Here is a 12,144-nt window from a genome sequence, read left to right as displayed (position 1 = left end):
CTCAATTCCTTTCATGTCCTTTTCGTCCTTCCTTTCTTGAACCGTAGTAAAAGTACCACAAGATGAGATTTTACAGCATCCAAATATTCCACAAAAATGTTGCTCAGAGAATTTTAGGTACGGTTCTCTTTGACAACTAATCGATATTGTCACGTTTTCATTGTCTTTTTTGACATTTACCCGGTTTTTGTTCAGAAAAACCCTATGTTTTGTTTTTCTGTATATTCGTTATTTGTTATGTATTGGTAGGTAGACATACACATTGGTTATCGCTTATATTGACATCTGCGATGTATCTGAAATATTTACCATATATAGCTCCCGATATGCTGAACACGTTAATGACAAATTTTCTTGGAAAATAGATCCGGTTATCTAATATTTTGAACCGGATATAGCGATATAAAACCCGGATTTTTTACCGATTTTAAGTAACCGATTAAGGTTATATGTATACCATTAGAAAGCTAATCAAATTGACAATCAGGGAAAATAAATTTTTTGACAGCATCTTACCTGAGTTCGGTGCTAAAGCAAAAAAACCCGTATTCTTGAACCGTTTTTAAGGAAAAATATCACTGCGCGTAAATATGAAGATCAAAGCTTGGTGGGTGAAATATTGTTTTTGCCGATGAAAGTCGATGAAGTTTATATTATGAACCCGGAAGGACAGTTCTGCCATAGGTCAAACTTCTGAGTGAAGTGTTGCTGTTTTGAATGAAGCGGATATCTGTGATAAGGTTTTTGATTCGATGCAAAAAGAATTAGACGACTATAAGTTGTGCTTGCAGAATCAGTTTGAAACCTTTATGCTTAAAATGAAAGATGTTGTTAAGAAGCTGGGAGAAGATCTTGATGTAAGTGTTCAGCGGATGGAGGAATCTGTGAGAGATTGCCGTACAGTGATTGGGCAATTAGAGCATACTTTGCAAGAAAGAGAAATTGAAAATGATATTCTGACGAGGCGCCTGAATAGATCCGACGTTATAATAAATGGACTGCCGGATGGTATCAAAATGTTAAGAGAACCTGTAATGAAAATAGCTTCACTATGCGGCATTGATATTCGACCTAGCGATATCAACCACTGTTGCTACATCTCGAAGGGTAAATCGATACTAGTAAAATTTAACTCGGTTTACCTCAGAGACAGTCTTATGGCGAGTTATCAGAGAAGGCGTAATCCGTTGTTGCTTTGTGAAGTTACTGGTGTTTCTGTGAGGAGTAGAGTTTATCTAAACGATCACCATAACCGAGCTGCCTCGAAATTGATGTACCTATGTCGCAAATTGTGGAGATGCAAAAAAATTCAAATTCAAGCTGCTAAGTGCAGACAATCCGAAAGCTTTGGTTATGCTTCCAGATGGTAAAGAAGATGAGTTTGATGTCAGACGATGTGCGGATATGTTGGAGAATGATACGCAGCCTGTTGCTTATTCGCAGCGGAGTAGTGGTAATAGTGATGAGAGTTAAACTTGGGTTATTTGGGTAGCATAATTATTTATTGATTTTTTTAGGATTACCGGGGATTTATTTATTTAATAATTTAAATTTAGTTTTGAATGATGAGTTTTTCTACGAATTTGGGTGATATAATAAGTGATAACAGTTTTTTGGTTAGTCAGCTATGCAATTTTAAAAATAATTTAAATGTTGGTCATATTAATCTTCGAAGTTATAATTTAAGCAAGAACTCGTTTAAAATCCATGAGTTAAGAAAAATCTTAGAAGGAGATAATCTTGCCATTTTCGGGGTCACTGAGTCGTGGTTAAAACCTGTTGTTGCGACGGAGTCAATACGCATACCTGGTTATGAGTGTTACAGAAGCGATCGCCCTGATAGTAGAGGAGGGGGCGTTGTGTTGTATGTGTCTCAGTGTATGAGGCATAAATTGGTGTGTAGGGGCAGTTCTTATGGTGTAGTTGAATATGTATTTTGTGAGGTGAATGTGAACAACAATGTAGTGCTCTTTGGTGTGGTATATCTACCACATGGTGATATCGTGTCAATGGAAGAAGAAATTTCTGATATAGTTGTAAGATACCCCAATGTTGTTATTATGGGTGATTTTAACAATAACATGTTTGATTTGTCACGGAGTTTTGTTGTAAGGAATATTTGTAGTAGAATGAATTTATCTGTTGTTCACAATTCTATGCCCACGCATATTGATGTTTCACATGGATCTACCTCGTTGCTGGATTGTTTCTTTGTGTCTTGTCCGAATTTAATTGCTTGTTCAAATCAATTTGCATGTCCTGGTATTTCGGATCATTCGTTTATTTTTCTGTCGGTTAGTATGCACTGTCGTCTGGTTAAGCAGTTTTATGAATATGCGGACTATGACGCTGTTGATTTGTTGGCTCTCGCGGATGCATTTGCTATGTGTGGTTTAGATGGTGTGTATGATGTGGCTGATGTTGATATTCAAGTTGATGTACTTAACCGTGGTTTACGTTATATGCATAATGTTGTTCCGGTTAAAAAGCGGTTCTGTAGAGTCAATCATGACGATTGGTTTAAATCTCCAGACATACGGTATCATCTGTCTGTTAGAGATATAGCCTACAGTGCATATCTTCGTGACAAGAATATTGTTAACTGGAAGAATTACTGTAGATGTCGGAATCGGGCTATGAAAGTTATCAGGAGACTTAAATTTATAGCGCATGGTGACATGTTTGCGAATAAAACGTCTAAAGATATTTGGTCCATCTTGAATAAAAGTGGTTTGGGAGATGAGGATAGTGAAGTTGATTGTGTAGATGTTGAACAGTTGAATTATAATTTTGTGTCTAATCAAACGGTGAATGAATTTGATGTTTCTTGTATTCCTGATAGTGTTTATGATGGTTTTTCGTTTCGTGCTGTTGATTTGGCTGAAATTGTAAATGCGTTTTATAAGATTAAATCTAAAGCAGTTGGTTATGATGGTTTTCAGCTTAAATTTCTGAGACTTGTGTTCCCTTTAATTGGACGTCATTTGGTGTATATTGTTAATACGATGTTAACTGTGTCTACGTTCCCCGCAGGTTGGAAAATTTCTAAAGTAGTGCCTATACGGAAAAGTAATGATTCTCGGGATTATAGACCTATATCAATTATGCCGATAATCTCAAAGATGGTTGAGCATATATTGAAAGATCAAATGCTGAGTTACATCAATGAGCTATCACTGTTGCATGATAGCCAGTATGGATTTAGATGTAGCCGTAGTACAACGTCCCTCCTTGTTGGATTGACTGACAATGTGAGGAAGACTGTTGGTGGGGGTGGTTGTTGTGTTCTGTTGTCTTTGGACCTTGAAAAGGCCTTTGACAAAATTAATCACTTCATTTTGATTAAGAAGTTGCATCGTTTTTTCAATTTTTCGTCTTCAGCATGTAAGCTTATCTTTTCGTATTTGTTCCGGAGGTTGCAATATGTGAGTTGTAAAAATTGTGTTTCGAGTATGCTACCTGTGAGTAGTGGTGTGCCCCAAGGTTCTGTCCTGGGGCCTTTGTTGTTTATAATGTATATTAATGATTTGTTTGGTTGTATTAATAGTAGAAATTGTATGTCATTTGCCTTTGCTGATGATATACAGGTTTTGTTTAAAGGGGAATATGTTTTTATGGATGTTTTGCAGTCTTCTATTGATTTTAATATTAATATGTTAGTCACGTGGTTGTCCAACAATGGGCTCTCAATAAATACTAGTAAGACTAAGGCTATGTTTTTTGGCAACTTCCAAGAGAGTTCTATAAATGTTTCCATCTATAGGGAGTCTATAGATGTTGTAAGCTCGATGAAGTGTCTTGGTTTGTTGCTTGATAGTGGTTTGGAGTTTGATCTGCATGTTAATTGTTTAGTTTCCAAGGTAAACTTTATTTTAAGAAAGTTGTACTGTTTGGATATTGTCCTACCTAAGAAAATTAGGATACAGGTAGTACATGCATTGATAATGCCACATTTTTTGTATTGTATTGAGGTTGTTGGTGGAAGTTGTGGCAATGTTTTGCGTAAGCTTAAGCTATTGTTTAATAGGGTCATGCGCTATGTTTTTGTGCTTAAACGTCGTGATCATATTTCTTCGTATGTAGAAGAATTTCTTGGTAGTTCGTTTGATGTTTTTCTGAATATTAGGTGCATGTTGTTTTTCTTTAAGGTGATACAAATCCAAGCCCCTTCCTCTGTTTTAGAGTTATTTGTTTTTAGTAGATCGGAGAGGAATAAACAAATTCATTTACCGCGTTTGACGCCTTTTTTGGAAAAATCCTTTTTGGTACGGGTTGCCCGTGTGTTCAATGGTTTACCGCAAGATCTTAAGACCTTCAGTGGCTCCTTAATCCGTTATAAAATGAAGTTATTTGAACATTTCAATCGGAGTGATTTTGAAGATTAATAATTTTTCGACTAGTACAAATTTTTGTTATGATTGTTTATGTTCCTTATTTCTAATATTGCTTAGCTGATTACTAAACAGATCTTCATATTTTCTTTAATTACATCCTGTTAATGAATTTTAAGACTAGCAAATTAAATTTATTGTTAGATTTAAGCTTTTGGAGTAGTGTATGTTTTGTAGCTTTTGGAACCGCTCTTGGCCCTATGGGCTAGGTTCCCATTTATGAAAATAAATTGAATTGAAATTGAAAAGAAAAACAAACCCCTCTAAAGTTGACGAACCCCGCAAACGTTTTAAGGACCATGATCTGCGAATCTGCACCTGGAATGTTCGCACTCTTTATAGAGAAGGTGCAGTCTTCGCATTGGCAGACGTACTTGGAAAGTACAAAGCCGATATTACTGCCATACAGGAAATACGATGGACTGGGAAAGATGTCACAACAACACCTAAAGGTGACGCACTGTATTATAGCTGCCATGACACAAAGCATGAGTTTGGTTGCGGTTTTGTAGTTGGTCGGAGGTTAAAACATCTGGTCTCCAGCTTCACCCCAGTGAATGAAAGACTTGCTACAATTCGATTTAAAGCAAAATTCTTCAACATCAGCTTTATCTGCGCTCATGCCCCAACCGAAGACAAGGACGAACAGACCAAAGATATATTCTACGAGAGCTTAGAAGAAACATATGACCGTTGTCCTGCCCATGACATTAAAATTGTTCTAGGCGATTTTAATGCCAAAATTGGAAAGGAGAATATCTTTGGACAAACAGTTGGGAAATTCAGTCTACATAGTGAAACATCAGACAATGGAATGAGGCTGATAGACTTCGCAGCGGCAAAAAACATGGTAGTTAGCAGTACCAGATTTAAGCATCTCGATATTCATAAGGGCACATGGCTGTCTCCAGACCAATGAACAATAAATCAAATTGATCACGTTGTGATAGATGGAAGACATTCATCGAGCGTGTTGGATGTACGATCGTTCCGAGGAGCAAACATAGATTCGGACCATTACCTCGTTGCAGCAAAGGTACGTACGTACGTCTAAACGTTGCAAATAAAGCACGGACAGACACAACACGAAAGTTGGACATCGCCAAGCTGCAAACACAACAGATAGCCACAGCATATTCCACTCAACTGACCCAATTGCTTAATGATAGCGCTTCTCGTCCCGATAACATATCAGCACAATGGCAAAATATTGCCCACTCCATGCAAACAGCCGCAAAATCAGTACTTGGATACCAGAGACCTCCACCAAAGAATCTGTGGTATGACCAGGAGTGCCGTGCTGCTACCGAAGAAAAAAATGCGGCATATAGGGCTACTTTACAATCTGTAGCAACGCGTAGCGCACGAGAGAGGTATCGGGAGAAAAGGAGAGAGGAGAAACGTCTTTTCCGCAGGAAAAAGAGAGAAATGGAAAAGAGGGAGTGTGAACAAATGGAGATGTACAGGAGACAGAACGAAGTCCGAAAATTCTACCAAAGAGTGAAGCATCAAACTGATGGCTTTGGTACAGGAATATCGTCCTGTAGAGATCAACAAGGTAATTTGGTAACTGATACAGATAGTGTGCTCAGGATATGGAAAGAACATTTTTCCAAACTGTTGGTATCCGATAGCAGTGAAGACGGCGAAGATACCGCAGATCCAATCCCAGATGATGGTATTGAATGTATACCGCCCAGCCAAGATGAGGTAAGGACAGCAATAAACCGGCTGAAGAATAATAAGGCGGCAGGAGCCGATGGCCTACCAGCCGAGCTGTTCAAAACCGGAGGCGACACGCTGATAAGGTGTATGCATCAGCTAGTTAGCACCATCTGGCAGGAAGAACGCGTACCCGACGATTGGAACGTGAGCATCCTATGTCCAGTCCACAAGAAGGGTGATAAGACTGTGTGCTCCAATTATAGGGGCATAAGTCTGCTCCCTATTGCATATAAGATAGTATCTGGTATATTGTGTGAGAGACTAAAGCCTATGGTCAATGAAATTATTGGACCCTATCAGTGCGGCTTTAGACCTGGCAAATCCACCATTGACCAGATATTTACCTTGAGACAAATCCTGGAAAAGACCCAAGAAATGCAGATCGACACCTTCCATCTTTTCGTCGATTATAAAGCAGCATTCGACAGCCCTGTACGTTCAAAGGTGTTCCAAGCCATGTCTGATTTTGGTATTCCTGCAAAGCTCATTCGACTTTGTAGAATGACATTAACTGAGACGAGATCCTCAGTTAAAATTGGAAAGAACCTCTCCGAAGAGTTTACTACCAAAAGAGGTTTCAGACAAGGAGACGGCCTGTCGTGTGATCTATTCAACATCCTGCTGGAAAAGGTCATACGAGACGCGAAGGTCAAAAGAAATGGAACGATATACACGAACAGCCACATGTTACTGGCTTATGTCGACGACATTGACATCATGGGTCGATCGGTAAAGGAAGTAACTGACACCTTTGCAAAAGTCGAAAGAGAATCTGCTAAAGTTGGTCTGGCAGTAAACGGCGTAAAAACCAAGTTGATGGTATCGACGCGTAATATGTCCATAAACACCGCACCATCTGTGAATGTTGGTACCTATAATTTTGAGGTAGTAAAGGACTTCGTCTACCTCGGCACCGCCATAAACACAACAAATAACATCAGTTGTGAAATACGAAGAAGAATAGTGTTTGCTAACAGATGCTACTTTGGGCTGAGTAAGCAGTTTAGGAATAAAGCCACCTCTCGTCAAACAAAAATAACACTGTACAAAACACTGATACTACCCGTGCTAATGTATGGTTCCGAAGCATGGGTACTTGCTCAAGCAGATAAGGCAGTGCTTTGTGTGTTTGAGAGAAAAATTCTTCGAAAGATCTACGGGCCAATCTGTGTTGACGGCGAATATCGGCGTCGTATGAACATCGAGCTGTATCAACTATACAATGACATCAATATAGTTGAACGAATCGAGATACAACGATTGCGATGGCTAGGCCATGTTATAAGAATGAGTGATGATGAACCCGCTAAAAAGGCGTATAAATACGGGCCGCATGGAGGTTCTCGCAGATCTGGAAGGCCAAAGCTTCGTTGGAGCGAACAAGTGAAACGAGATATCACAAAGCTACATATCCCAGATTGGGAAAATACAGCAGCAAACAGAGAGGATTGGAGATTTTTTCTTAGTTCGGCTTATGGAACAAATGTTCTGTAAAAGGCCAGCTAAGTAAGTAAGTAAGTAATATCCGGTTCAACATATTAGATAGCCGGATCTATTCTCCAAGAAAATTTGTCATTAACGTGTTCAGCATATCGGGAGCTATATATGGTAAATATTTCAGATACATCCCAGATGTCAATATAAGCGATAACCAATGTGTATGTCTACCTACCAATACATAACAAATAACGAATATACAGAAAAACAAAACATAGGGTTTTTCTGAACAAAAACTGGGTAAATGTCAAAAAAGACAATAAAAACGTGACAATATCGATTAGTTGTCAATGAGAACCGTACCTAAAATTCTCTGAGCAACATTTTTGTGGAATATTTGGATGCTGTAAAATCTCATCTTGTGGTACGTTTACTACGGTTCAAGAAAGAAAGGACGAAAAGGGCATGAAAGGAATTGAGTTAGAAGAATGAAATGTTGACTGAAGACATGTAATCTCAAAACGAAGCTACAATAGCGGCAAACAGAGATATAAAGCTATTTTCTCAAGCATCATAGGCGAAAATTCAAAAAATTCATCGCGCGATATCTCAGAAACTTGACCTATGGGGAAAATTTCCTTTTGGGTTCTTAATATACTCACTAAGGGCTTTCATCTCCAAAAGGAATTTTCCACCGCACAGAAACCTTGTTGCACAGTGTAATAAAAACAAATCTAGCTCCATATTTTTAAGGAGTTACAAAAAATAAAAATGTTTACCCTAATGTACATGTATTCATATGCGTGTCAATCTATATACATACATACATACATATGTATATTCTGTATGTGCTGATGCTTATCACCACTGTTATTGTAATGATTGATAGTTTACTAATTAGTTTTACATTTCATTACACAGATTTGCTGCCGGTGTACGATGGCTTATTGGACCACAATTGGGTATCAGTGTTAATGGCCCTCAAGTGGAGTGTATAATTCTATCAGGTATGTATGCAGCCAACAATACCAAGAACAATAACAACAACATAACACAACGATATTCAACATACATTTCCATTGAATTTCAAACGGTTTGAATGGATGCCAATTAGTTGCCATTATTCACTCATTAGTGCGGGTGTGTGTTCACAACGTTGATGAAACTGGAAATACAAATTTTAAAGCATTGCCTTTAGTAAGGATTAAAGGAGTTTTGGCGAAACACAAAATTGCAAGCTCTTTTTTTTTGCTTTGACAAATTTGTATTTGGCTGCTGATAATTTAATTAAGCTCGAGGTCAAGGTTTTTGATTTATATATTTATTTAATAATCAATATTTCGCGCAATTTTCATGAATTGCATTATCAGAATGATAATTATATTTAATTAAAACTACAGCAGAATCACTACCACCATCGTCATCAATTAAAAATATTGAATATTTGTTTCAAATAGGCTATACCATGTGCGTTTTGATATTTAAAACAAGTAAGCAAAAGCTATAGTCGGACAGGGCCGACCATGTGATACCCTACACCACAACCTGTAGGAATTAGCTATGTGCAACCGCCTTGCACGCTGAATGTCCGGGTTCGATTCCCATCAAATTGTCTACGGTGGCACGGTCTGAGTATTTCAGCCATGAAAAACGTCTCTACAAGTGGCAACTTAAGACACGTCGGTCGGACTCGGCGATAAAAACTAGGTCACATACCAATAACATAATATGAATGTATTGATATAAGAGAAGCCTCCCTTGTCTTTACTGGGATATTTGTAAAAAAATATTAATTATAAATTTCTAAATAATATTCGAAAATTGGAAAATTCACATTGATTAGCCCCTCCTGCTACATCTTCAAATTGTCTTTGAATATCTGGTTCCTTTTTGGAAAAACCTAAAATAAGTAAATATATATACCATGCAATTTGGTATATTTGATAATTGGGAAAATTGCGACTTTATTTAAGATCTATCGTCCAAAAATTGTGACCATTGTGGGCATATATTGTGATATCAAAAATATATTTTATACCGGTAGAAATAACTAGCAATGAATAGAAATTCAAAAATTTTGCACGCAAGCAAATTTATAAATCCCAAAATTATTCATATTCAATTATACAGTAAAGAAGACTGCGCTAACGGTGACATACCTTCAGCCTCTAAAAATATATTTATTTTGTAACAAGATTTTACTTTAAAATACGTGAAATATGTAGATATCGTAATATGGGGCTATACCAAATCAATTTTAATAAGCTAACCCCCATTATTATAAGTCTTCTTTTGTTATAGTTAGGATTTCCCGAACAGGTTTATAGCGTTCCGGTTAACTTAAAGTTAAAAGTAATGATTGAATTTCAAGCAAGAGCTTCTTGGCATTAACTTTCAATGTAAAAATTATTTTTCTAATGTCTCCAAATTGGTTTATTTTGCGTTTTTAAATCCATCAGATAGTAAAAGAACACATATAATAACGGCCCCAAATTTGAGAATTATTTGTTCAGATTTGTAATTTTAGTTGGAGCCGGCTGGGGTATTTGGAACTTCTGGGCTGTTATCTCATTAAGTATGATTTACCCCAGGAAAGGGACCAGAAAAGGGACTGTAAAAAGAACCTTCTTCAAAAAAAGAAAATAATATATCCGATACGGGTCCTCAAACTGCACTTTTCCCAAATTTTGTGTGGGAAGTACTCGAAGGACAGACCGATATAGTCCATATTCCGACCTGACACATGACTGTATGAAATAATACGATGTGTAAAGTTTCGACCAATCAGAAAATCCCCTTGAGAGTTAACTTGCGGATTTGCGGCGCAAGTACAATCTGCTGAAAAAAATTCAAAGCAATTAGAGAGGACTCTTAAATTTCCCTTTTCCGAATTTTGTGTGGGAGGTACCCTAAGGTGTGGACCGATATAGTCTTATCAGATCTATACCTGGAAGGAATAATAATATATGGAAAGTTTGGAGCAAATCGATTGCTTACTTCGCCAGTTATCGTTCACACAATTTTTCGAAACCAATTTTGAACTTTTTTGGGGGAGATGTGGACCGACATAGCCTACATTCGAACTTAAACAAAGTTTGGGCAAAATATTACGTTGTATAAAATTTAGTTCAAAACGGTAGATCCGTCCGAGAGTTATCGTGCGAGTTATGTAAATTAAAACACATTCATATTTTTAATATTCAATTTGAACTTTATTTTTTCTTAAAACTTTACAAACAGACGATTCAACTCCAAACTAGAACTAACTGTAATTAGAGAAAGATCAATGCTTAAATCTAATTTCTTATAACTAGGAATAGCGGTTTTAAGATAAAGAGAGATTAATTACAAAAACAAATATGTTTTGGAATGTAGTGAAAGAGATAATTGAAAGTAATGATGATAAATGAAATTGAAAGCAACATAAATAATAAGTTATAACAAGTAAGCAACGACTATAGTCGGACGGGGCCGACCATGTGATACCCTACACCACAACCTGTAGGTATTAGCTATGTGCAACCGCCTTGCACACTGAATGTCCAGCTTCGATTCCCATCAAATTGTATACGGTGGCAAAATGCGATATTTCCTGAGTATTTCAGCCATGAAAAACGTCTCTACAAGTGACAAAAAAACATCTCTACAAGTGACAACTAGGTCACATATCAATAACATAATATGAATCCATTGATATAAGAGAAGCATCCCTTGTCTTTACTGGGATGTTTGTGGACAATTATATAAATTATACATTTCTAAATAATATTCGAAAATTGGAAAATTCACATTGATTAGCCCCTCCTGATATATCTTCAAATTGTCTTTGAATATCAGGTTCCTTACACCTAAAATAAATAAATATATATACCACGCAATTTGGTTTATTTGATAATTGGGAAAATTGCGAGTTTATTGAAGATCTATCGTCCAAAAATTGTGCACTTGTACCTCACTTATGATTCGAAAATAGTTCATTGTAGTTCATATTGTGATATCAAAAATATATTTTATACCGGTAGAAATAACTAACAATGAATAGAAATTTAAAAATTTTGCATGCAAACAAATTTATAAATCAAAATTATTCATATTCAATTATACAGCAAAGAAGATAGTATAAGTCAGATGCGCTAATGGTGATATACCTTCAGCCTCTAAAAATATATTTATTTTTTAACACGAGTTTGCTTCAAAATGCGTGGAATCTGTAGGTATGGTAATATGGGGCTATACTAAATCAATTTTAGTAAGCTAAGATCGGAATTTTGGAAATATTTGAGAATTATTTTTTGAGATTTGTAGTTTTAGTTGGAGCCGAGGCAGGGGTTTTTGGAACTTCTGGGCTATTATCTCAGGAAGTATGACTTACCAAGGGAAAGAGCCAGAATAGGGACCGTAAGAAGAATAAATCCGATACGGGTTCTCAAACTGCACTTTTCCCAAATTTTGTGTGGGAGGTACTCGAAGGACGGATCGATATAGTCCATATTCCGACCTGACACATGACTGGATGAAATAATACGATGTGTAAAGTTTCGATCAATCAGAAAATCACCTTGAGAGTTAACTTACGGATTGGCGGCGCAAG

At 36.9% G+C, this 12,144-nt stretch overlaps 1 protein-coding gene across 24 annotated transcripts in view; it reads left to right on the top strand.

Annotated features, from left to right (window-relative positions):
• The window catches only part of Stat92E (Signal transducer and transcription activator Stat92E), a 214,738-nt gene that overhangs the window by 161,166 nt on the left and 41,428 nt on the right, over window positions 1-12,144 (top strand). For all 24 annotated transcript variants that reach the window (XR_012409230.1, XR_012409220.1, XR_012409221.1 and 21 more), the window contains one exon: window positions 8,475-8,560. Coding sequence is in view for 13 of the 24 variants with exons in the window: in XM_073962202.1 (XP_073818303.1) it covers window positions 8,475-8,560 (86 nt within the window). In the remaining 11 variants the exon portion in view is untranslated. The remainder of the gene's footprint in view (window positions 1-8,474; window positions 8,561-12,144) is intronic.

The sequence above is a fragment of the Musca autumnalis genome, unplaced genomic scaffold (genome assembly GCF_047663935.1).
Source record: "Musca autumnalis isolate F117 unplaced genomic scaffold, ASM4766393v1 scaffold_1, whole genome shotgun sequence".
Taxonomy (NCBI): domain Eukaryota; kingdom Metazoa; phylum Arthropoda; class Insecta; order Diptera; family Muscidae; genus Musca; species Musca autumnalis.
This window is presented reverse-complemented; position numbering and strand designations above follow the sequence as displayed.